This window comes from Chelonia mydas, chromosome 10, assembly GCF_015237465.2.
Source record: "Chelonia mydas isolate rCheMyd1 chromosome 10, rCheMyd1.pri.v2, whole genome shotgun sequence".
In the NCBI taxonomy this organism is placed as follows: domain Eukaryota; kingdom Metazoa; phylum Chordata; order Testudines; family Cheloniidae; genus Chelonia; species Chelonia mydas.
Genome location: NC_051250.2, coordinates 81,391,437 through 81,418,353, shown reverse-complemented (window position 1 = coordinate 81,418,353; position 26,917 = coordinate 81,391,437). Strand labels below are relative to the sequence as shown.

The window sequence follows — 26,917 nt, the reverse complement described above, 5'->3', positions numbered from 1 at the left end:
CAATGGAAAAGCAGGAACGCTACAAAACAAGGTGCAGCATACATATTAAAAAACTAGTTAAATATAGGCGAATGAAGATGAATCCATAATAATATCTAAATAGTGGTGTGAGCAATGAGCTTTCTTCTGCACCTACCCAATGTCAAGTGTGCTTGTAGACTCAGACTTTGAGGCCATCATGCTGATCTAGTATGACCTCCTCCGCATCGTAGGCCACAGGACCTGACCCGTAACCTCTGATTGAGTTACTGAAGTTCTCAACTCTTGATTTAAAAACTTCAAGTTACAGAGAATCTACCATTTACTCCAGTTCAAACCAGCAAGTGACCCGTGCCCCATCCTGTAGAGGAAGATGGAAAACCCCCCAGGGTCTCTGCCAGTCTGACCTGGGGGGAAAAGGCCTTCCCGTCCCCAAATATGGCACTGAGTTAGACCCTGAGCATGTGGGTGAGACCCACTGGCCAAAAGCCTGTGAAAGAATTCTTTGTAGTAACTAGAGCCCTCCCCATCTCGTGTCCCATCTCCAGCCACTGGAGACATTTGCTAATATCATTTGTGGAAGGGCCATATGCCACTGCAGGTGACATCATACCATACCCTGCATAAACTTATCAAGCGCAGTCTTAAACAAGTTAGGTTTTTTGTTCTCACTTCTGGAAAACTGTTCCAGAACTTACTTCATTTGGTGGTTAGAAACCTTTGTCTAATTTCAAGCCTCAACTTATTGAAGGCCACTTTATATTCATTTGTTCTTGTGTCAACATTGGCCTTTAACTTAAATAACTCTTCTCCCTCACTGGTGTTTATCCCTCTGATGTATTTATAGAGAGTAATCCTATCTCTCCTCAGCCTTCTTTGTTAGGTTAAAGAAACCAAGTTTCTTAAGTCTCCTCTTGTAAGGTATGTTTTCCATTCCTCTGATCATTCTAGTAGCCCTTCTCCAGCATGTGTTCCAGTCTGAATTAATCTTTCTTAAACATGGGTGTCTGAATTGCACACAGTGTTCTGGATGAGGTCTCACCAGTGCCTTGTATAATGGTAATAACATTTCCCTGTCTCTACTGGAAATATTATGCCTGATGCATCCTAGGATTGCATTAGCCTTTTGCGTGGCTGCATCACATTGACGGCTCACACTCATCCTGTGACTGAACAATACACCCAGGTCTTTCTCCTCCTCTGTTGCTTCCAACCAATACGTCCCCACCTTGTAGCAAATTTTGTTGTTGGTACCTAAGTGCATGACTTTGCACTATTCATCCCATTTCTATTACTCCCGTTTTCAAGGTCATCCAGATCTTCTTGTATGATATTCTAGTCTTCCTCTGTATTGGCAAAACTTCCCAACCTTGTCGTTTACAAATTAGCACACACCCACTTTGTGTGCCAAGGTTATTAATTAAAATGTTAAATAAGTTTGGTCCCAAGACTGATCCCTGAGGAACTTCACTAGTAACCTCCCTCCAGTCTGACAGTTCACCTTTCAGCATGACCGACTCTAGCATCCCCTTTAACCAGTTCCTTACTCACCTTTCGATTCTTGTATTAATCCCTATCTTCTCCACTTTAGCTAATAATTCCCTATGAGGAATTGTATCAAATGCCTTACTGAAGTGCAGGCAGATTAGATCGACTGCATTTCCTTTGTCATGGTCTTCTCTTCTTAAAAAATAGATCAAGTTGGTCTGACACAATATAGCTTTTTGTAAAACAGTGTATTCTGTCCCAGTTACTGTTTACCTCTTGTGTTCTTAACTACTTTCTCTCTCAAAATGTGTCCTAAGACCTTACCTTGACCTCAGTTGTTTGCAGCGGGCCTGTTTTTCCCTGATCACCTTTTTTCCTTTCTTAAATATAGGTGCTGTATTTATAATTCTCTAGTCCATAGAGTATGGTCTCTGAGTTCACAGATTCATTAAAAATCCTTGCTATTAGGCTGGCAATTTCATGTGCCAGTTCCTTTTAATATTCTTGGATGGAGATTATCCAGGCCCCCTTGTTTGGTCCCATTAAGCTGTTTGTGTGTCACCTTGGATGTGGTCATCTCTACCTCCATATCCTTGTTCCCATTAGCCACTCTGTCACTGTGCCCAGGCTTCTCGTTACTTTTATTCAAAACTGAGTCAGAGTGTTCATTTAGTTGTTAGGCCATGGTTGGATTATCTTTAATCTCCACCCCATTCTCAGAGTTTAGCAGTCCCAGTTCTTCTTTCCTCGTTTTCTTTTAATTTATGACTAAATAATCTTTTACAATTGTTTTGAATTGGTTTTAATTTTCTTTGCAAAGTCCATCTCTGTGTGGCTTTTCCCAGTTCTCACTTTTTCTCTACGCTTTCTGACCTCCAGAGGTAGTTTTCCTTGCTGATCCATCCCTTCTTCTGTTCTTCTTCAGGGTAATTTAGGAGAGTACTCCATGAACTCAGTGGAGACTGGCTGCTGTGTGCCTTTTTTATTTGGATTAATGGGGTCTGATTTGCTTTTAATGCTTCCAGATGAATTTCGACATTGTGAGACTGAACTGTTTTTACATGGGCTTGAAGAGCAGTTAAAGTGAAGACCACACTGCCTCTCTCAGAATCATTGGTAATGTGTGATCTCTTACTATTAGATAAATATACATCCTTCATTTGAAAAATAAAATATATTATTTGCAATTTCCAGCAGCACTGGACGTATCAGTGTTTGAGGGTTAGCCATTGTCAAGAGGAAAAGATTATAGCAGTATACAAATTATTAGGTGTCTGCTCTATATTGCTTCTCCAGCTATCTTACTTCTGGTTCTGCAGAACAGAAAGCTTTTTCTTGTAACAGTGAAATATTGGCAAATATATAAACACATTGTTCACCTTTCAAATGTTACCTTTGGCATTTTGGTGTAGACTGTTCCCTGCTGAATTTTTTTGTGGTGTCTTGTCCTGTGGAGAAGATCTGTGCTGCTTGTTAGTGTTCTGAAGATGTCTTACGGCTGTGTCCTGAGGTCAGAGGGTAGGAAATGCTTCTGAGAAGGGAAATATTGTGGGGTGGGGCAAGTGAAAGAAAGGTTGAAATCTTCCTAAATTTGGCAATGAAATTTGTTCAGTAGGATAAAACTGAAGGAACAAGGGTCACTTTTGTGAGTCAAAGGGGTAGGGGGCCACAGGTGACAACTCTGTGGAAGTTGAGGGTGGAAGGAAGGAAAGTGGACAGTGGCATCCCATGGGCCTTAGGTAGCTGAGGGGTTTAGGATGCAACTGGATACTACAAGGACATTTCCAGCCTCGAGTGAGAATTTTTTATTCTTCTTCTCCCCCGCCCCCACCCCGATCCAGTGTTTGAAAATCTGAGTCCATGATTGACTGAGAACTTGTTGCTCTCTTAGAGGCTAAAAGAGAAGCAGCTGATGGAGGGAGAAATGTAGCAGAGGCTACCACAGCAGTTACGGGAGAAGATCTATCCCACTCTGGCCAACAGGCAGCCAAAGAGCAGAGAAAGCGGGGCTATTTCTGTTCAGAATGAGCTGCTGTTAGTTCTCCCAAGTCTGCATTTTTCCCCATGTGGGACAAGGGAAATCCTGGGGATTCCTTAAAAGTTGCCAGGTTTCTGCAGTTGTGCAGCGAGCTTTTAAGTTCTGGGTATAAGGTCATCACAAACGTTCGTTAATTAGACCCAGAACTTTAAATATAATCTACATATTTATTAAATACCTATTACCTGTGGTCATCTTGTTCCTCATGGTAATCCCATCAAATGATGTCTTCTCTAGGAGTCCTCTTCCTACAAAGTACTCTAATTACCTGGATGTAATGATCTAAAATACTTTATGGGCTTTTAGAGCACCTTTCATCAAGGCCTTTGCAAACAGTTAATTATAGATGAAAGGTATTCTATAAGCATAAAGTGTTGAAAATTGTTACACCCAGGTAGATTTATCTGGCACTGGCTTTGCTGTCAAAACATCCCCTCCTATATGTACTCAAAATGTTTAAAATTTTAATGTTGGATGTGTATATTTTTAATTTAATCCAAAATTTGCATCACAAGCTAATAGTTTGTTTAGACTTAATTTTTGAGCAAGTAAAATCTTTATCTGCTCCAACTACTCCTCGATACATTGACTTATAAAGGATAACTGGCAAAGCTGTGCTCTCTGAGATCACCGATTAAAACAAAAAACAATGTTGAACTCTGTGGAAATAAAAACTGTTTTCTCTGTGACTAACTTTTGTTTGGCACTATTGAACTCCATGTGTTTATGTGATTAAATGGGATCAGAATGCAAAGTTTATGTGCTAGAACAGCTAAAAACAGCTAATTTTGAATTGGAAGTAGTAATTGCTACAATGTAGATGCATGCCTTAATCATGAAACGCAAAGCTGAATTGTCTGTTTTTCATAAACCAGCCTGTTCACTTCCAGCCATAAACTAAACCAGAAGGGCCTGTTTACAAATTAAATAGGATGAAAACATTATCTTGCAATTTCCCATGTCAGTGTTTCTCCATTGAGTTTAAATACATATATTTTGCTGCCCTGCCGGGGGTGGGGATCTGTTTAAACTCTGCAATTGCAGGTTTGAAATTGTGGGCAGAAAGGGGGAAAATAGAGTGACGATCATACACCCATCTGTTTTTAATCTTTATAGATATGTCCTAGGGCTTTGTAGTAGCTAATCCATCTACCATTTTTGTAATAGGTAGCTGCAAGACCATGTACTTGGTTTCATAAAAATAGAATGGTAAGAATGCTCTTTCAACTTTAGGTAATGCTTTTTGTACATTAAGGGTTTGAGAGTGGTTCCGCAGTAGACTTCTTTTAAACATACTGCTAGTAGCAAAAGCTCTGTGCAGAGTGAATATCAGGTAAACTACACATTTTTTTTTCTTTTTCTGTTTTATACCTGTTGAATGTGGATTTTAAACACACAAACAAACCCCCAAAAGACTGTTTGAATTCCTGGGCATATGTATTCCAGATCTACATTTCCTCCTTATGCTGTAAACAAAGGGTGTGTACAGGAAAGTCCTTCTAGTTAAAACTTGTGTTGACATCAATGACATTTCCATGCCTGGAATGAGAGAGGAGGCTACCCACTGTGTAGGTGAGTGGGATTTTCAAAAGCACTCTCTACTGGTCTACGTGGTCCCAATGGGAGTTTTACTTACTGAGTTGGATGGGAACAGAGTTAGTCCAATATAATATTTTTTTCCTTTCAAAACAAGGCTTTTTTCCAGGTGTAAAGCTAACAGGGATTTGGCAGCTGTTATTCCTTTAAGAACCTTACTGTTACGCCAGAGTTTTAGATAACTTTTGTTTTTGTATTTAACCAAATCCAAATGTGGAAAGTCAAATCAATTAATCTTTTAGGTCAAAGTCAGTTAAGGCCTCTGGTATACACTCATACTGATTTATTTAGATCTTTTTATAGGGTAAATGTTGGATCCTTGTATAATACTGCATTGTTTAAAAATATTTGGACATCAGCGGAGACATTTTAGCTACTTGGATAAAGTACATGAGCTGCATTAAAGGGTCAGACATACTGGGGTGAGAAGCCTTGATTTTTTATTTATTTTAATTTTTTAAAATCCTAACAGCTGGTTCCTAACAATCTCCTTTATTTCTATAAGGCTTGGGGGGAGGGGAGGTTCTTGAAGTGGGGGGTGGGGATGTGGGGAGCGAAATTGGGGGACATCATTGACAGCTTCCCACAAAGAGTTTTTAAAGTGCACTATGGATGTTGTTTTTCTTCAGGTTAGATTTTTGTACAATGGTGCTAGCTGGCCAAAGATGTTTCCCTTGTGACTTGATTCCTTTGCAGGTCTTTTAAATTGGAATGCTTTAGTTTATAATATTACATGGGAGAAGGGACAATAAACAGAAGAAATTACTAAATCTACCATCCTTTTAACCATTATCTCACCATATTAGCATTCCATCCTTGCATGCTGCTCCATAGAGGTGTATCAGTACAGGCAACATAGGGCACTATACCCGCAGTAGAAATCTTATAGAGCTAGAATGAAAGTACACCTCCATTCCCCCCCCCCACCACCCGCCCCAGTCCTCCTCTGCTTTCTGGAGCTGTCACGCTGATGCCTCTTACTCTGAATGGACTGCTGCCATCAAACCGCCCTTTCATATCATCTCTCTCCTGCAAGATGGGTTTCTAATTATGTAATTTTGAACAGCCACAAGTGAATCATGGCACTGTAAAGCTGTTGAACACCAGCTCAGGTAGTTAGCATCCCAGACTCTGCTTTGTTTTGGAACAGAGTGAACAGTGTGAATTCTTCGCTCTCACTCTTGCTTCCAGAAATTTCTTTGGCCTTCTTTCCCCTCCGTTTATTTAGGCCTCTCTTCCCTTGAAGGGCACTGAATAGGCTAAGATAAAATTAATTAGTATGTCCCTGTGGCAAGGCTGTTCCAATAACATTTTAGAAACGAACAGGAAATGAGGGGGATTGCAATATTTCCTTCCAGTGCTGACTAGCCAGTCCAGTGCAGTTGCCTCCATGCCACCATGTCCTTTATTTCTCTTCTTGTGGGACATAGGGTTGCCAGGTGTCTGATTTTTTGACTGGAACGCCTGGTTGAAAAGGGACCCTGACAGCTCTGGTCAGCACCACTGACTGGGCCATTAAAAGTCCAGTCGGTGGTGCAGCGGGGCTAAGGCAGTCTCCCTGCCTGCCATGGCTCTGCACAGCTCCCGGAAGCAGTGGCATTTCCCCCACTCCGGCTCCTAGCATGTGGAGCCCCCTGGCCTGCCCCCACCCTAAGCACCGGCTTCGTAGCTCCCATTGGCCGGGAACCACAGCCAATGGGAGCTGTGGGGGCTGTGCCTGTGGATGAGGCAGCACAGAGATCCACCTGGCTGCTCCTCTACCTAGGAGCCACAGGGGGGACATGTTGCAGCTTCTGGGAGCTGCTTCAGGTAAGCGCTGCCTGGAGCTTGCACCCCTGACCCACTCCCGCGCCACAACCTCCTGCCCCAGTCCGGAGCACGCTCCTGCACTCCAAACCCTTCATCCCCAGCGCTACCCCAGACCCGCACCCCCAGCCGGCCCTTCACACCCCCCACGCCCCAATCCCCTGCCTCACCCCTGATCCCCCTCCCGCCCTCTGAACCCCTTGGTCCCAGCCCAGAGCTCCCTCCTGCACCCCAAACCCTTCATCCCTGGCCCCACACCAGAGCCTGCACCCCCCAGCCCAGAGCCCATACCCCCTCCCGCATCCCAACTCACTGCATCAGCCTGGAGCCCCCTCCCGCACCCTGAACGCCTCATTTTTGGCCTTACCCCAGAACCCGCACCCCCCTAGTGGAGACCTCACCCTTACCCCCTCCCACACCCAACCCCTGAGCCAGCCTGGTGAAAATGAGCAAGGGAGTGAGGGTGGTGAGAGTGAGCAACAGGGGATGGAGTGAAGTACGGGGGGGGCGGGCCAAGGATGTTCGGTTTTATGCAAGTAGAAAGTTGGCAACCCTAGTGGGACTTAGAATCATAGGACTGGAACAGACCTCAAGAGGTCATCTAGTCCAGTCCCCTGCACTCGTGGCAGGACTGATTATCTAGACGATTCCTGACAGGTATTTGTCTAACCTGCTCTTAAAAATCCCCAATGATGGAGATCCCACAGCCTCCCTGGTCAATTTATTCCAGAACTTAACCATCCTGACAGCTAGGAAGTTTTTCCTAGTGTCCAACCGAAACCTCCCTTGCTGCAATTTAAGCCCATTGCTTCTTGTTCTATCCTCAGAGGTGAAGGAGAACAATTTTTCTCCCACCTCCTTGTAACAGCCTTTTACATACTTGAAAACTGTTATCATGTCTCCTCTAATCTTCTCTTTTCCAGACTAAACAAACCCTATTTTTACCATCTTCCCTCATAGGTCATGTTTTCTAGACCTTTAATCATTTTTGTTGCTCTTTTCTGGACTCTCTCCAATTTGTACACATCCTTCCTGAACTCTGGTGCCCAGAACTGGACACAATACTCCAGCTGAGGCCTAAGCAGTGCGGAGTAGAGCCGAAGAGTTACTTCTCATGTCTTGCTTACAACACTCCTGCTAATACATCCCAGAATGATGTTCGCTTTTTTTGCAACAGTGTTACATTGTGAGACAGGGTTGGGCCAGATGGCTACAGGAGTGTGATAGAAGGCAGCTATATTAGCCCTAGATTAAGTAGGTCCCTCTTACCTGGGTAAGGTAACAGGGAAGGTTCCAGAACAATCAGGAACTTTCTGGAAACAATTAAGGCAGACAGGCTGATTAGAACACCTGCAGCCAATCAAGAAGCTGTTAGAATCAATTAAGGCAGGCTAATCAGAGCACCTGGGTTTAAAAAGGAGCTCACTTCAGTTTGTGGTGCGTGCGAGGAGCTGGGAGCAAGAGGCACTAGGAGCTGAGAGTGAGAAGGCGTACTACTGGAAGACTGAGAAGTACAAGTATTATCAACCATCAGGAGGAAGGTCCTGTGGTGAGAATAAAGAAGGTGTTGGGAGGAGGCCATGGGGAAGTAGCCCAGGGAGTTGTAACTGTCACGTAGCTGTTACAGGAGCCACTGTAGACAGCTGCAATCCACAGGGCCCTGGGCTGGAACCTGGAGTAGAGGACGGGCCTGGGTTCCTCCATCCCCCCAACTCCCTCCTTTATACCGGAGGAGTTGAACTGGACTGTGGGTTCCACCAGAGGGGAAGATCTCTGGCCTGTTCCCCAATCCACTAGGTGGATCAGCAGAGACTGCGGGGATTGTTCTTCTTCCTTTCCCCATGCTGGCCAGTGATGAGGCTAACTGAGTGAACGGCAGATTTGAGCCACAAAAGTGGCCAAACTGAGGGCTGCCGTGAACCTCTGAGGTGAGAAAATCCGCCAATAGGCGCAGGACCCACCAAGGCAGAGGAGGAACTTTGTCACAACTGTTAACTCTAATTTAGCTTGTGGTCCACTATGACTCCTAGATCCCTTTCCACAGTACTTCCTCCTAGGTAGTCATTTCCCATTTTGTATGTGTGCAACTGATTGTTTCCTAAGTGAAGTACTTTGCATTTGTCCTTATTGAATTTCATCCTATTTACTTCAGGCCATTTCTCCAGTTTGTCCAGATCATTTTGAATTTTAATCCTATCCTCCAAAGCACTTGCAACCACTCCCAGCTTGGTATCGTCCACAAACTTTATAAATGAACTCTTTATGCCATTATCTAAATCATTGATGAAGATATTGAACAGAACAGGACCCAGAACTGATCCCTGCGGGACCCCACTCGATATGCCCTTCCAGCATGACTATGAACCACTGATAACTACACTGATGAAGTGAGCTGTAGCTCACAAAAGCTTATGCTCAAATAAATTTGTTAGTCTCTAAGGTGCCACAAGTCCTCCTTTTCTTTTTGCAGATACAGACTAACACAGCTGCTACTCTGATCTCTGGGAATGGTTTTCCAACCAGTTTTGCGCCCACCTTACAGTAGCTCCATTTAGGTTACATTTCCCTAGTTTACTTACGAGAAAGTCACATGGGACAATATCAAAAGCTTTACTAAAATCAAGATATACCACATCTACCGCTTCCCCCCATCCACCAACCTGTTACCCTGTCAAAGAAAGCGATCAGGTTGGTTTGACACGATTTGTTCTTGACAAATCCATGCTGACTGTTATTTATCACTGTATTATCTTCTAGATGTTTGCAAATGGATTGCTTAATTATTTGCTCCATTATCTCTCTGGGTACAGAAGTTAAGCTGACTGCTCTGTAATTCCCTGGATTGTCCTTATTTCCCTTTTAATAGATGGGCACTATATTTGCCCTTTTCCAGTCTTTTGGAATCTCGCCCGTCTTCCATGACTTCTCAAAGATAATTGCTAATGGCTCAGATATTTCCTCAGTCAGCCCCTTGATTATTCTAGGATGCATTTCACCAGGCCCTAGTGACTTGAAGACATCTAATTTGTCTAAGTAATTTTTAACTTGTTCTTTCCGTATTTTAGCCTCTTCTGATCCTACTTAATTTTCACTGGCATTCACTATGTTAGACGTCTTATCACCACCAACCTTCTTGGTGAAGACCGAAACAAAGAAGTCATTAAGCACCTCTGCCATTTCCATGTTTTCTGTTATTATTCTCCCCCCCCCCCATTGAGTAATGGGCCTACCCTGTCCTGAGTCTTCCTCTTGCTTCTAATATATTTGTAGAATGTTTTCTTGTTACCCTTTATCTCCCTAGCTAGTTTGATCTCGTTTTGTACCTTGGTGTTTCTAATTTTGTACCTACATACTTGTGTTATTTGTTTATATTCATCCTTTGTAATTTGACCTAGTTTCCACATTTTGTAGGACTCTTTTTTTTATTTTTTTTAATTTTTAGATCATTGAAGATCTCTTGGTTAAGCCAGGGTGGTCTCTGGCCAGACTTCCCATCTTTCCTACTCAGTGGGATAGTTTGCTCTTGTGCCCTTATAATGTCTCTTTGAAAAACTGCCGACTGTCTTCTCTTGTTTTTCCCCTTAGATTTGCTTCCCATGGGATCGTACCTACCAACTCCATGAGTTTGCTAAAGTCTGCCTTCTTGAAATCCATTGTCTCTATTGTGCTGTTCTCCCTCCTACCATTCCTTAGAATCATGAACTCTTATGATTTCATGATCACTTTCACCCAAGCTGCCTTCCACTTTCAAATTCTCAACCAGTTCCTCCCTATTTGTCAAATCAAATCTAGAACAGCCTCTCCCCTGCTAGCTGTCTCCACCTTGTCAACTAAAAAATTCTCCAATACATTCCAAGAACTTCTTGGATAACCTGTGCCCTGCTGTGTTGTTTTCCCAGCATATGTCTGGGTAGCTTGTCCCCCATCCTCACCAAGCCCTGGGCTTTGGACGATTTTGTTAGCTGTTTAAAAAAAGCCTCATCCACCTCTTCTTCCTGGCTAGGTGGTCTGTAGTAGACCCATACCATGACATCACCCTTGTTTTTTACCCCTTTTATCCGTACCCAGTGACTTTCAACAAGTCTGTCTCCATCGTAAGACAAGCTTCAGAACTCCTTAACCCTCTCTTGGAATCTCCTCCCCCTTACAACCAGCAGTGCATCCAGAATTTTGCAACTGGGATAAGGGGTAAAGCAATATGCAAATTAGCAACATTTTAATGAAAGACAGCTACATGAAATCATATGCTTGTGTGCACCACTAATGTTAACGGTACTGGCTGTCTCGCAAAGTAGTTGCTTGTGTTTTGTGTCTTTAGTCAGCTCTCAATAAATAAACATTAGAGCTGATCAATTCAAACATTTGAGACTGCAGTGTACCAGGAATGGAATATGAACATTTCCCCAGTAGCCACAGTTGTTGGCAGAGTAACAAATCCTTACCAATACACAGATATTGTGACAGGATATTGGGTTACATTCAGCAACACTTTAACTAACGGTCTCTTCGTTGCCAATATTTCCTCCATTGTTAATCAGTAGATCTGATCTTGTTTCTTGGGTAGATATTGTAAACAATGCTTAACTATAACCTTTCACCATAGCTATATTTGCTGAAGTGTGTAGAGAGCTGAGCAACAGCATTGCAGGCAACTTCACTGTAAGTTCTCCACCAGCGTCATGGTACCTTTTTGCCAGTTGGTTGACAATACAACATGGAAAACTCTAAGTCAGCACTTTCAGTTTTTGTTCTGCTTTTGTAAGGCATTTGTTGAATTGATCCTCATGTGAAGGCATCTCTAATAGCCACTGATGCTCCTACGAGTTCTGTGTTTTAATATATTGATCATTAGTGCATGTCTGATTAATTTAGGGCACTTTTGGGCAAGAATCTAGAAAATACATTGTACGTGTCTTTTCAAGGCAGTCTTCCTGATTTCAGGGAGAGAGAACTTTAAAGATATTTTATAGGCAGGTGCCAGTAAATCTACTTCTGAGAGATTTTCAAATCAATCCCTTCTCCTTGACTAAAGTTCTTGGCCTTTACACCCACTTAGTAAAACAGCTGCTCTGTTTTAAGGGAGCACTGGCAATATTACCCTGCAAAGAAACCCTTGGTCTGTTGGCAGTTAATTTAGCAGCTTTAGATTTCTGCTCTGTTTTCAATTTGAAGACTAATTCTGTTAAAAAAAAAAAAAATAATAATGCAGTGCTATAGATTTAAACTTGTTCATACTGCGGGAGAATGTGGCAGAAGCATCATCGTCATGGCTGCCTTTCCATTCTTTCCATATTTTAATTGTTCTTTTTATTGGCAGACTGTTTTGTCTTGAGTAAATTCCACTTTACCACAAGCTTTTTAAAAATTTTCCTTGCACCCCAGTTGATGCCATTAGTAAAAGATTTATACAGATCTTCGCTGCTGTTTATGGTTTTGCATTTAACACATCCACTGTGTAAGAACTGTGCTCTTTTTAAAATACTTTGGTGCAGATGTTTTCTCCCTAGCAGTGCAAATCTTAAATAATAATAATAAAAAAAAGTAATTTTCTGCTTTTTCTTAAAATGGCACCTTGTGGTGCTTTTGGGCATCTTTGAGAGAGGAGGCTTTTTTCCCTATAGTGTTTCATTATTTCCCATCCTTCAAGCTGTCTAGAGTCTAGCTAACCCAGGAAAGCCTTTACTGTCATTCCAATCAGCTGCTGGGTAGGGTTTATTCAAAGCTGCCTTGTGGCTGATACCCTTTCCGGGTAGCTACATTTTCAATTATTTGGCCTTAAGTGGGCACAAAATAGGAACAGTATTTTGTGGCATGAGACCCCCAAAGGCAATGATAGGCAGGGTGCTTCATGGAGGAACTTGCCATCTAAGAAGTTTCTGGCAGCCACAGGAGAAGTGAAGTCCAGGAGACTTGGATAAATATTGGTCTGTCAGCAGATAGAAATGTGAGAAAAGCAAAACTCTTGGTTGGGTGAAATTGAAAAGAGAAGCAGCCTGGCTGTGTGCCGGCCACAGTCTTAGCTGAAATCATGCACCAGGATGATAAATGGAGCCAAGAATTGTATCTAGCCAAGCATCTATATTGCCTTCATCACCATGATACCTACCTCAGAAATTAATCTTTGGCACCAGCTCTTGGTTTTCAGGCTGCTGTTGGAAGTGTTCCTTTAAACTTTGATTCATCAAAGTGAGGGTGCAAATTTTTTCCTGGATCTTGTGCAGTATTGATGAGCCTTTTTAATTGGCCTCTTGGGACTTTCTTGTCCAGCCCGTCTTGTGAACTGAGCAAACATTAAGTTCCTGTTGCTACTTCCTTCTGAGAATACAGCTTATGGCCTTACGTATGTTACAATACTGTCTCTCTAGTTCTGGTGGCATATGCTGCTCCCCCTGTGGACTCACTGTTCATATTTAGAATGGGCTAGAGTGCTTTTTCCTGCTCCTTTCTCTAAGAATTTCCTGTTTATAATATGTCCATGTTCATCTATCTCAAAGGTGAAAATTCAAACACATTTTCTTAAGTTCTTTGGCATGCTGGTGAGTTATGTTGTTGCAAACCCACTAATCTGACTCAGTGTGACCTGTTTTGATTTCAGTTGTGCTTTTAAACATATCCTTTTCAAAATCAGAGTGCTAACTTTATCTTCATTTAGCATGTTCAGGGTAGGCTTATATGTTTTCCAAAATACCTTTTATAGCTGTAGGAGGTTGACTTGTTTCATGGTGATAAGATAACTGCTGGTATGACACAGCCTGTATAAAATTCACTTAACCTTTGTTTTGTTGGAATGTTCCTGTCATGTGGAAACTTTGACGGCAAATAACTCCTTGGAACACGCGCTTTCAAAGAAAAAAAAAAAAAAAAAAGTGTTTGATTTGGCATAGGGTCTGCTCTGAAGGCGGCAGATAAGATGTGTGACTTCTTTCAGTATTATGAAAAATGATTGCCTTTTTTGTGTGACAGCAATTGTGTGCGCACAACCCCAAATGTGGACAGGAGGAGGCAGGATCATGTGCTGTGAAATGTCTGTTTTCCAAAAAGGTCTCCACAGAAAATTGTACTTGCAGTCTCACTGACTGTGTATGTTTAACAGTCTTGTGGTGTCCTGCATATTTTCTTTTTTTATTACTGTGCACCACGTTTATATCTCCTACAGACAAAACAGCCAATAGTCACGATGTTGACCTAGTCCACTAAATATGGTGTTCAGGAGATTTCCACTGTTAAATTTAAAATGTGTGAAAGAGGACCCTGCGTCTTCAATACTGTTAATCATTACACTGTCTATTTAATGGTTTGACAGCCTCTGTGGCTCTTCTCATTTGACATGTTGGGGAGACAGACTGGCAGCAGCAGTAAGCTGAAACCTGGTTGTATTCAGAATGGGATTCATACTCGTAAAAGGAGAATTTTTTTTTTAAAGCAAAGGCATGTGCTTTTTCTAAATTAAAATCGGACACATTTTTGTCAAAATAGAATCACCCAGTCTGTGTGCTGTGTAGTCATTACTTTGCCTAAAGTCAGATGATCGTAAAGCTGATTCCAGCTTTCAGTGTTGTTTGGTGGAATAGCTAAATCTGTTCCTGCCATTATTTGTAACATCCTGTTTAACAGTGATAACTGTGACCCTCATATAGTGTCAGTCAAAAGTTAATTTGACTAACATGTTTGTTCCTTTAAGGTGAAAGTTTGCACATCTGCAAAATGTGGCACCATGGTGGTAGTTTCACACATGCTTGTCTCATTTGCTACCCATAAGCATAAAATGTATTACTCACAGGATGAGCATGCATAAAATGTATTATTAGCTATTTCTTTCTATCGCTCAGCTATCAAGTACTGGACAATCAAAAAATAGAACCGGGCTGATGTGAGACTGTCTGCAGATTGTTTACAGGATATTTCAGGTCTGGGGAATATTACTGTGAGTCAGTCACTGAGGCAGTCTGTGCTGCAGCACAGAGTCTGCAGAAACAAAAGCTGTATGTAGGGTTTTCATGTGAAGTGCCAGAAAGGGACAGCCTAAGCAGTCGGTACGAAAGAAGGAATTCCTGTACCGGTCTTAGGCTGTCCCTGGGCTGTCTTTAAGGGAAAAAACTTATTTTTGTAAGAGTTATGAAGTCTGAAGAAGACCCTGAAGATGGAGAAAATATAGTTGGGGATCCAAGCTAAGTGAAGGATGGAACAAAATGAATGTAGCCAAGAAAAACCAGTATATTGCTTAGAGCAGCCTGTTTTGAATTCTGGTTGGGTGCTTGCCTTGTAAACTGCAGCAGTTTGTAACTGAAATCGAGGTAAATTATTTGCTGTTGACAACAAGGAGTTGCAAGTTCTATGATGAGTTGTTGGTTTTCCTGTGCTCCTAGAAACACAGTAGGTATCTTGTATTTCCTATTAATGGAAGAGAGGTTTTTTTTTTAAGTAACCCTGTCTGCACGAGTTTAAATTTTGTAAATATTCAAGCTGTTCCTTACTTTTTATTTAGCATCCCTTATGTCTGTAGCCACTATAGTAGTGTTCATAAATGTTGTTGTTTCTTGTTGGCAGTTTCTACAACAAAAAGGTTAAAATAAAAAACAATGCTGTGAACCACTTCTTAATTGACAATTACTTGGTTTAGTGGACCATAGTAAATTGACATAAATTGAAAATAATCTTTGTAGAAATCACTAACCTTTATACTGTACATTGTTTTCTTAGGACTTGATACTAAACTTTTTTTTTTATACTAATTCTAAATTTGTGAAGATCTTAATTATGGGTATAACGACATAACATAGTAGTGGTTTTATTTGGAATATTTTTGTCATTTTAAAAGGAGCTTTATTGAGGAGTTTGAATTTGTTCACACTTACAGATGTAAGCGCTTGATGGTTAAGCCTGAAGATCTTTGACAATTTAAAGCATCTGTTTGCATGCAAAACATTTTAGTGAATTCGCTTTGACCCTAACACACTGAATAGAGTAGAGCAGTGGTTTTCAGCCTTTTTTCATTTGTGGACTCCTAAAAAATTTCAGATGGAGGTTTGGACCCCTCTGGAAATCTTAGACATAGTTTGCAGACCCCTGGGGGTTTGCGGACCACAGGTTGAAAACCACTGTATTAGAGTATTTAGAGGCAGCAAGAGGATGCTTCATACATAGTCTTTAAAGTATATAAACTTACACATGCAAAGAAATTTAGAGTGACAAGAAAAATTGCCAGTTTTCAGAGCAAAACAACTTATTCTCTCCAGGACTAGTGCACACGCTATTTTAGTATGGAAGCAATGACTGGCTTTAGCTAAACACCAAAAAGGCAAAGGTGTTTTAATATAGTAAAATTTAGCTAATTTAGGTGGACTGGGAGAGAAATTCCAAAATAGATTTTAATTGACAAGTCAATGAACAAGAAAAGGAAGGGTGTGAACACATTACAAAACACACTTCACTTTGACAGTTGTTTACTTCTACTTATTTGGTACTTACTGTACTAATAGTAACTGTTGTTGGTAGGACGTTTAGTAAAAGAGATATTATCCATTACCTATTTTATTACAATACTGAATAGAGATTCCAGTCATGTTTGCAGCTCCATTGTATAAGGCATTCTGCAGAGTAAGTGTCACTTCTTCAAATAGCAATATGAGACCTTGCTACAGCACATTAGTATTAGAGAGGTTACTAGAGACAGCTGTCTTTTTGTATGGATTATCTATTCGCTTCTTTATTAAACACGCTTAGAAAGACCAATGTTCCCTAATGAGGCAAAGTTTTTAGAATTCTGGTTTTTTTTTCTGCCCAAGACTTGATTTTTTAAAAAACATTTTTACATGAATATGTATTCTTGTTTTATGTACCTTTTTCTTGTTTTTCTTCCTTCATATACATGTAAAGACTGACGAGGCTCTCCTGCTTAAAGATCCAGAAATCATAGATTGATGTTTTTGGCAATTTAAGACTGGAACGAAATATATTTCTTACAGTGCATACATTTAAATGTTACATTATCAATATCAGTTTGCAGTGTTTTTATTGGAGAAAACACAAAAATGGTTCAGCCTCTCTTCTTTGGAAATTTGGTTAGGTCTGCTGAATGCTGGTTTGGTAGAAGAACTGGTTCTCACTAAATCAAGAAGTTTAATACTTTTATTCAGTGACCTGCAGCAGCTGGAAATAGCTTTGTTTTTGTTTTTGGTGAATTACATAGAGAAGCTAGTCTCTAGGTAGCCAAAGTTGCAGCTAACATCCCAGTATAATCCTGGGTTTTTTTTTACCCTTCCACGTCGTCCTCCTGTCAGCAACTTCACTGATCAATCTGACATGTTGCATGTAGAATTTGAGCTCCCAAGTGGAATTTTTCTGGACTGTAAAGGGCAATTTGGATAAAGTGATTTGGAGGCAAATAGGTCAGAAATGGAAGTGGTTTTCACTTATTGGGATAGATTCCTAATATGTTTTGGCTTGTCAGATCTTTTAGACCAAGTGTGCTGAAACTCTAAATTTGTGGGTTGAGTTGTTTTTTTTTGTTTGTTTTTGTTTGGGGGGGGTTTTTGATGAGTGTTGTCTGACTAGTATTGGTGGGTGAATTACTTAGTTATTAAAAATGATTTATGCTTTCTTTACAAAATCTGCATAGCCAAGTACTCTGCAGGCAATTTGAAACAACTCTGTGAACTTCCTCATTCTCAAACTGCTTGAGGATAGCTAAAATGTCTACACTGTTAATAGGAGAGAGCTGCACAGGGATCCTGATCTTCTCTTGCTTGTTTCCAGCATCAGCTTTTTATTTTGAAATTGGAAAGTTCGGTAGCTGGTTCTACTATAGTTCAGCCATTACTTTTTTGTGCGTGGTTTTTTTAATGGGCCAAATTCAAGAAGGAATGGAACTCGGATGAGAATCTTGGTGCTGAACTAAACATGTGTGGGAGGTGTAAGTTGCCATAAATTGAGTTTAAGTGGGTATAAGGGACAAAATAGGGTAATTTGCATCAGTTGGGCATTCAGTTGTGTATATTTCAAGTATAAGTTACTTCTTCAAGGTGCAGGAGAGGAGTGTACCAGGAAAAGCAACTTGAAGGAGTGTGTAAGATAAAAGCAGCTACTTCCTCGCAATCCTGTGGTGAGTTTTAGCCATGGAATAGGTGGGTAGAACACCCACATGCTTTAATGGAATTTGCACCATCTTAAGCTAAAGATGAATTTGGTGTCAAATTGGCTACACTTATTTTGCATACTGCTGAATACCAAATTGGCAGAAGTTGGAGTATTTTGCCGGTCACATTGCTCTCTTCTATTCACTTGATATCCTACACATAAGGATCATAAATTAAATTTAGTTTAGATATACCCCATTGCATTTTCATCCACAACACTCCTTCCTTGTATGGGGGGAGGGGAATCTCCCAATCAAAATCTATAAAGTCACCACTCTATCCTCAATGTTCCTCATTAAACCTCTTGGCTGCTATACAGAAAACTGTATTTGGAAATGTCTAGGTAGGTGGCAAATTGTAATTTTACTACTGCTCATATTCTGTGCTAAAACAGCCTATTTTTGTTACTCCTTCCTGCTGCCCACTTACATTTCGTCCACTCGTTATGTCTTAAAAAGAACAGGAGGACTTGTGGCACCTTAGAGACTAACAAATTTATTTGAGCATAAGCTTTCGTGAGCTTTTTTTGTTAGTCTCTAAGGTGCCACAAATACTTCTTTTTCTTTTCTTTTTGTGAATACAGACTAACGCGGCTGCTACTCTGAAACCTGTTATGTCTTGTCTCTTAATTTGTAAGCTCTTTTGGACAGGGGACTGGTATATACCACATGTTAGTTGAGTGGGGCCCCAACCTGGCTTAGGCTTCTAGGACTCTGCTGCAGCATAAATGTTGGACAATAATAAATAAAGATGCACTCGGAGGTCTTTGTTCATAGGTGGCCCGGAACACAGACTCATCAACTATGCAATTAACTGCTCTGCTGTGTGGTGTGGCTCTTGTGTTAAGCTTTTGTTATCATGGAAGTCACTCCTTCATAAAGATGACAATATGTATGTAAACTTTCATATGGCCCTTCCAGCCCATTGCAAAATCCTTGTTATGTGACTCCCCCATCTATGTATTTTTCAAATGTAAAACTGGTCTCCTGACTTGAGACTTGGCATGGAATCTTAGCTAACTTTTCTGGGGCTACTAACCTATTAAGAGCTGGTCCAAATGGTACTAAATTTGCATCCTCACTGTGTGGAGTGGTACTGGGTTATGCTTTCCTATCCTAGATGTGTATGCAAAATCAAAGATGTGGAGTCAAACCCTAAAGTGAATTTAGGATGTTGATAGCTGCAGGCTGCAAACTTTATGTCCTTATCAAATATCCTTCCGTAAAATGTCTTAATCTTGCACTTAAGTAGAATGCAGGCTGGAAAATTGGCAGCGGGTAGAGGCAGAGTTAAGTTTCTTTAACCTTATGCCCTATGGTTGTTTTCATACTTTCATATTGGATTTTATGCTTTTAATGTAAACTTATTTTTTGTTTTGTTTTTGGACTTGGGTCTTTAGAGAAATCTACAGAATTTTAAGGGGACTTTTCTCCTTAAGTATGTGATATTCTATTCTATATATTTCTTATAATGTCCACAACACTGTAGTATGTGGGCATCTTCCTGTAGTGAATTAAGCAGTGTGGCTACACATCTGTCACATGTGGTTTTTCTCTTATGCTTTCCCCAGTGGGACAACTGTGTGCTGGAGCGTGGTATCTTTGGTAGGGTTTTTAAGTATACATGCTGCTCTGTGTCTATAGTAGATATTGACAAATGAAACTAATTTAATGAAGATTTCTTGCCTGGTAATAGGAGCAAATTATGACATTTAATTTTTTTTTATGATGGTAATCTTAATGGGTTCACATTATGCAGTAAACTCACTTGTGGTGGTGGTTTTTTTACTTATGTCTTTATGCAGCTGAATACAGATTGGAGCAAATATGATGATCGGTTGATGAAAGCAGCTGAAAGGGGAGATGTGGAAAAAATTTCATCTATCCTTGCCAAAAAGGGAGTCAATCCTACTAAACTGGATGTGGAAGGGAGATCTGTGTAAGTAATTTCCAAGAATGTAGTGGAGGATGATGGCATGAGTAGTGAAATCTGTTTAGACGATAAATCTTTCTTCATTATGTCACATTTTTACTGATGGTGTGTATTAGACTCCTTCCCATCTGAAACAAACAGACAGTAGATTACAGAATTAGAGTTCTAGAATTAAATATCTATTAGAGGTAGATGATTTTAAGCAAAAGAAGAGTGTACACACATTCCATACTTTACTAAAATAAGCTCCCCATTATACCATCCTAGATAGAAATTCGCACTTCATCTAGCCACAAACCATTGCTCTGAGGGCTGTCAAACTTCCTGTTAGTCAGGTTCATTTAGCAATACTGATTTTATAGGATGAGGGGAAATAGGGATGAGTGCTCATTGACATTCGTCCCTCGTAGAGATGTGTGAAGTCCTATTTTGTGAACTGGAAAGGCAAAAAGGTGCAGATCAGTAGAGCCTAGGGTAGCAAAATTGAGATGGTGGTAATCTGAAGGAAGTTATATTGGGCACTGTGAGTGGTTGAGGGGTTTGTAGGGGATTGACTAGGTAAGAGTGGAGTACTCTACAGTATAGCCACAGGGAGGCTTGAAAAGAGACCTAAAAGCAGGAGGATGGGGAAAGATAGGGAAAAGCTACTCAACAGAAATCTGTGATCCAGGGATCAATTCCATTAATTCAGGAGTCCGCAGCATGATAGAGGCTTGCCCATGAAGCCAACAGTGAGAGATCTAGCCAGTCCAGAAGTGGCTGGCTGTCATTTTTATTTCCTTCCCATTGCACAAACTGAATCTATCTATGTAACTGGGTTTTCTTGTTTGTATGTAATAGTATATGGAGTAATTTATCTTACATTTCTTTAAAACAAACACCTTCCCCCTAAATCTAAACAAATCCTGCCCTCTGTGTGTCCTCTAAAATGTTTCCTAAACCCCTTTTGGGTTTGCTAATTTGTCTTTTCATAATGGATGTTATAGGAAAATACAGTTTAGTATTTTTAGGATCTTCAAAATGAAACTAAAAATAAGATTTGAAAAGCATTCTCCAGATATTACTGCCAATCATTTTGTCTCAAATTACCGGTGTGGAGACTGTATTTCTAGGTTGTCCAACAGCATTAGTACTGTATGATTTGTGGTAGGTAATAGTTGGTAAAAGGAATGTACGTTTGGGTGGAACATTCCTATAGCCATCAAACTTAATATCACAGTGTAATCTTTGGCTATCTGCCTGATTCTGCTAACCATTTCAGATTCTTGAATCATCTTGCATCAAAATTGCCAGGTACACCAAGAAAGCAGAAGTACAAGTGGCTTTGGATATTGTGCCTTACAAGCGTCCATTCTTTAATTCTTATACATTCTTTGTCCTCCTTGTGTTTTTCCACTATTGCTTATATTCCAGAAGTTACTCTGGTTCAATGGAAATATGAGTGTGCATGATAGTATGGTTTACTCCTACTTGAGGTTTGGTGATTTCTTAGCATATTTATGCACCAGTGCATAGGAGCCAGTCCTAGCTTTTTATAACTAATTCCACAGGTGAGTAAGTACTAGGCGTAAGTATTTTATGGAAGAGTCTGCTGGAATTGTGTTGTGTATCCACCTCCTGTCTGAAATAGGAGGGATTCTGGTTACAAATGGAAAAACTGAGCTACAGTCATCTTTGTAATAGGTGGACCAAACCCAATAACTCCTCTGGACTGAAGCATACTAAATAGACTTCTGAGGGACTTTCCAAGCCTGTGGAGTACTCCATCTTTCTGCAGCCCCCTCAGCATTAAAAATAGTGGGATCCAGCAGCACTACTTTTGGGGCCCCAATGCCACCCTGTATCTTTTCTGTACTTATCAAATCCCAGAGTGCATTAGCAAATACACAAATAAAACTGGAGCTGAGGTTGATCAGAGTGAGAGATGCAGCCAGTTGAAAAGCAAGGGAGCCTGACAGTACATATAGAGGGAAGTGTTAGATTTTGTGGGGAGGAAAGGTAAAGGAGAGAGGAGGATGAGGAATTGCTCTTTACCAGAAGTTATCCTCCATCTTTAAAATTTGGATTGATAGGAGAAGTTTGAGCTGGTTCTTATAACAGTCAGCTTGACCATCCTTCCTCAAGGTATGTTCACAAAAGGTAACAGAAATCCATGCGGCTACAATTTCAAACTGAAGTGATAGAAGTGTCATTGCTTTGACTATGCTAATGCTTGATCCTAGTAAATTTGAATCATAATTAGGAAAGGGAAAGCTGATCGATATTTTACTTATTCTCTGCCACAGACACAAAAGTAGTGTACTGGTTTTATTGAAGGAAATTATGCTTCCTCTTCTCCCCGCCCCCTTGGCCCCCCCGCGCCCCCCCCCCCCACTTTTAGTTGGGTCAGGTCATGCTACAGCGCTAGACTTTCCAAGCTGGAACTACATGAGTGAAATATGGTTTTAATCTACCTAACACTTCACTGTACAACTGTGGGGTTTTTTGGGTTTTTTTTTCTCCTTGTGTGCTCTGCCTCTGCTGGCAAATGTTACCCTTTTTTCTTTTTGTTCTTCCATGCAAAACTAGTCTGTTTAAGCCAAGAAATGCATAGTATCTTTTTTTTCCCCCCCTTAGATTTCATGTTGTAGCATCAAAAGGAAATCTGGATTGTCTGAATACCATTCTTGTACATGGGGTTGATATCGTAGCCAGCGATGCTGCAGGTATGTTCCCTTAAAGTTTAAGGGTGAAATTTTCAAAAACACTTGGCACAGGTCTGATTTCCGTCCCAAAACAAAATCTACATTAGATGTTTGTAACTTGTCCTGTAGTATGGAACAGGCTAAAATAGATGCAGACTTGAGCACGTGTTGAATAACTACTTGAAATTCTTTGCTTCCTCATGGCTAGAAACATGGCATAGAGTACATGCTTCAAACTGTCTGATTCTGTCTTGGATATAGTTTAGGTTCTCTGAATTGAATAAATTTCCAGGCAATAGAAAAGTTTAACTCAAAAGGGTTTAAATGATTTTAAGTACTCTGGCTCCTCTGAATATGGACTTGTCTACATTTGCTATTCTAGCTAAGTAAATCTTAATAAATACATTTAAAATATGTATGGGAACAGCATGGTTTATGGAGTTCGGAAAATGTGCTGGGAGAATTTCAAAAGGTTTGATTCTGAGTAGTATCCATGCAGATGCTTTTCTGAATTGCCTTTGGTCCAGAAACCAGCCTGGAAGTCTCATGGGATTTTCATAACCTCAAAGTTCTATCGAGGTTCTGAATTTAGTAGTGAGTAAGGAGGCATGTGAAAACTGGGAAGGTGGTGAAAAGAAGAAATACAAATTTGTTTAGTTATTTTATCTGTGTGTCAAATTTCTTGTTCCTTATGAATTACAATATTGCATTATGAATAGTGAATTATCTGGATACAAGGGAAACCTATTAAATGTCTTCATGGTATATTTTACTGCATGTTGATATTGATAGCCCTACTGTAGTTCCCAATTTAATGCTTTTATGTATATTTAATCCGTAGGGAGAAATGCGTTGCATCTTGCTGCAAAATATGGACATGCTCTTTGTTTGCAAAAACTATTACAGGTATTGAAGACAGTAAATCAATCTTTATGCCACATTTTACATTTAGACGTAAAAGGGAAGTACGTGTTCTTCAAGAGATGATGCTGTTAATTTTATCGTTAGTTTAAAAAAAAAAATTAAAAGTAATTTGTGGTACTGCACCTGCCCCTAAATTCCCCTTTTGGTGATGTGAATCTTTAGTGCATCTGGCACATAAATACCTTGCAATGCTAGCTACAGAAGTACCATGCGAATCTCTGTTCTCACTTTCAGGTGACATTGTAAATAAGAAGTGGGCAGCATTATCTCCTGTAAATGTAAACAAACTTGTTTCTTTTAGTGATTGGCTGAATAAGAAGTAGGACTGAGTGGACTTGTAGCAAAGTTTTACATTGTTTTGTTTTTGAGTTCAGTTAGGTAACAAAAAAAAAATCTACTTTTGTAAGTTGCACTTTCACGATAAAGAGATTGCACTTCAGTACTTGTATGAGGTGAATTGAATAATACTATTTCTTTTGTTTATAATTTTTAAAGTGAAAATATTTGTAATAAAAATAATACAAAGTAAGCACTGTACACTTTGTATTCTGTGTTGTAATTGAAATGAATATATTTAAAAATGTAGAAAAACATCCAAAAATATTTAATAAATTTCAATAGGTATTCTACCTGAGTTCCCTGTAAGCCGCATGGCCGTGCAGCTGCCTATTAAGCCCTGCGCAGAAGCTCAGGGCTGCAGTGGGGAGAGGCACCCCTCCCCGCCGGCCCCAGTGCCGACCGGCCTCAGACTTGCTGCTGCCGGGGGAGAGGAGCCCCTCCCCCGGCCCAGCCCAGGTCCCTCGGAGCTGCCGGAGAGAGGAACCCTGGCCCCAAGCTGCTGCGTTGAGAGAGGGCTGGGGGGCAGTGTTTCTCTCTCTCTCTCTCTCCCCCCCCCCCCCCATCTGCAGCCCCGGGGCAGCCTGCACCCTGAACCCCTCATTCCCAGCCCCACTCCAGAGCCCACGCCCCCCATACCCCAACCCTTTTGCCCACACCCTGTGTACCCTCAACCCCAGCCCTGAGCCTCCTCCTGAGCCCCTCATTTCCAGCCCTACCCCAGAGCTTTCACCCCTAGCTGGAGCACTCCCCCCCTCACCCAACCCTCTGCCCCAGCCCTGAGCCCCCTCCCTGAACCTCTCATCCCCAGCTCCACCCTAGAGCCTGCACACCCAGCCAGAACCCTCACTCCCCCCACACCTCAACCCTCTGCCCCAGCCCTGAGCCCCCCCTCACATCCCAAACCCCTCATCCGCAGCTCTACCCCAGAGCCCTTACTCCCCCCGTCAGAGCCCTTACTCCCCGCTGCGCCCCAACCCTGAGCCCCCCCCACTCTGAACCCTTCTGCCCCACCCCCACCACATGAATTTTATGTGCACCAATATGAAGGTGATGTGTCACACGTCGCCTCCATATTGGTGCACATAACAAAATTCATTCCGCACATGGACATAAAAAATTAGAGGGAACACTGTATTCTACTATTTAACAGTGCGATTAAAACTGCGAATAGTCACAATTAATTTTGTTTTAATTAATCGTGTGAGTTAACGGCAATTAATCAACAGCCCTAGTTTAAATGTTTCTAGTTCAGTGATTTCTAGTTCTTTTACTTGTAAGCCTGAGTGACTTGTGCATTATAAATATTGGAATTAAATCTTGATACATATCTAGTAAATAAGAATTATTCTTTTAACAGTACAATTGTCCAACTGAAAATCTGGATCTTCACGGTAGAACTGCTCTTCATGATGCTGGTAAGCAGTGTTTTTGCCATTCCAGGAACTGCTGCATGAAGTTTATTTCCGTTCGTTTTAAGAGGTTCTCCTTTAAATTATATTTCTTACTGAAAAGGATACTCTATCATAATGTATCTACTGTAGAAGAAATTGGCATAGGTTATTTTTTCCCCTTCAATTGACCTTATTAAACCTGTGGTAGAAAATATGCATATGAATAATTTTTCTTCTTCTATCACTCAGCTAATATCTATAGTGTTGAGAAGCACTCAAACACGAATTCTGTTTTCAGGTGCCTAAAATTTTGAGAAAAACTCTTTGGTTGAAATATCTCCTGCTTCTAAGCTAAAAGTGTATCTGTGTCTGTGGAGGCAGAAGGAGTGGGGCTTGATAAAATTTTATTCATTTTTAGATCAGTGCGAGGAACTGCATTACTGCTTAAGACCTATTTTTAGATGAAGTTTTCCACTCTTACCCAAATGGCTGCTTCTTAAAACTTTGAATTGTCATAGACTTTGTCCTCATAGAGGAAAATGTGCCTTTGACAGGTCATCAGTCAGTTTACAAGAACAAAAGACATTAGAGAACTGCATATAACAAATGAGTTTTTTTCACTGAAATTTTAACAATATGGCAAAAGACGATGCTCTGAACACTGGTGTACGATGTTAATAGACTAAGGCTTTGTCTACAATGGCACGTGAACGACAAAACTTTTGTCGTTTAGAGGTGTTAACCCCCCCAAGGTAAGTTTTGTCAAGGAAAAGCGCTGGTGTGGACAGTGATTTGTTGACAGGACTGCTCTCCTGCCTACAACGCTACCGCCACTCATTGTGGGTGGAAGTTTTTTGTCCGCGGGAGAGCTCTCTTCTGCTGACAAACAGCAGCTACACTGCATGCCTTTTAGCAGCACGGCTGTAGGGGCACAGCTGTGTGTCGCTAAAAGCTGCATAGTGTAGACATAGCTTAAAGATAGTTTAGTCTCGATCAGTCTAAATCCTTCTAAAACTCTATGCCCCTCCTTAACATTTTGGACTGTGATTGTGTGTTCGTTGCAAATTGCACATGCTTTCAAGAGCATAGCACCAGAGTTCACTGAATCCTAAAGCATAAGACACTCTGTCTGTCTGTGTGCTGAATTTGACTTTCCTGAGAAACAGTGTATTAGAGGGTGGAAGCTGGGGTATGGTGTTCTGGAGGGACCTTGCACAGATACTGCCACAAATGACACTACTTTCTAGTTAAGTTGCCTCCTCCAGCATAAGGCTAAGGCCAGTTGTTTAGAATTTTAGTACAGGAATGTTTGTTCCTGCTGGTGAACTTTCCTTGCACTGTAAACTTTTAGATGTGGAGGGGTTGGGGGGATAGCTCAGTGGTTTGAGCATTGGCCTGCTAAACCCAGGGTTGTGAGTTCAATCCTTGAGAGAGCCATTTAGGGATCTGGGGCAAAAATTGGGGATTGGTCCTGCTTTGAGCAGGGGGTTGGACTAGATGACCTCCTGAGGTCCCTTCCAACCCTGATAGTCTGATTCTATGGTGTGTGCTGAAGAATATAGCTATTACTTTCCTTAGAGTCCATTCAAAAGCACAGCACTATGA

At 41.0% G+C, this 26,917-nt stretch overlaps 1 protein-coding gene across 5 annotated transcripts in view; it reads left to right on the top strand.

The window, feature by feature from the left end:
- UACA (uveal autoantigen with coiled-coil domains and ankyrin repeats) overlaps window positions 1-26,917 on the top strand; it is a 71,043-nt gene that overhangs the window by 19,932 nt on the left and 24,194 nt on the right. For 3 of the 5 annotated variants that reach the window (XM_037910665.2, XM_043523813.1, XM_043523814.1), the window contains exons 2-5: window positions 19,847-19,980; window positions 22,591-22,679; window positions 23,500-23,564; window positions 25,279-25,336. In XM_037910665.2, the coding sequence (XP_037766593.1) occupies window positions 19,847-19,980; window positions 22,591-22,679; window positions 23,500-23,564; window positions 25,279-25,336 (346 nt within the window). Of the gene's footprint in view, window positions 1-14,832; window positions 15,281-19,846; window positions 19,981-22,590; window positions 22,680-23,499; window positions 23,565-25,278; window positions 25,337-26,917 lie in introns of those variants that run through there. The other 2 variants (XM_043523815.1, XM_043523816.1) reach the window with 2 other exon arrangements.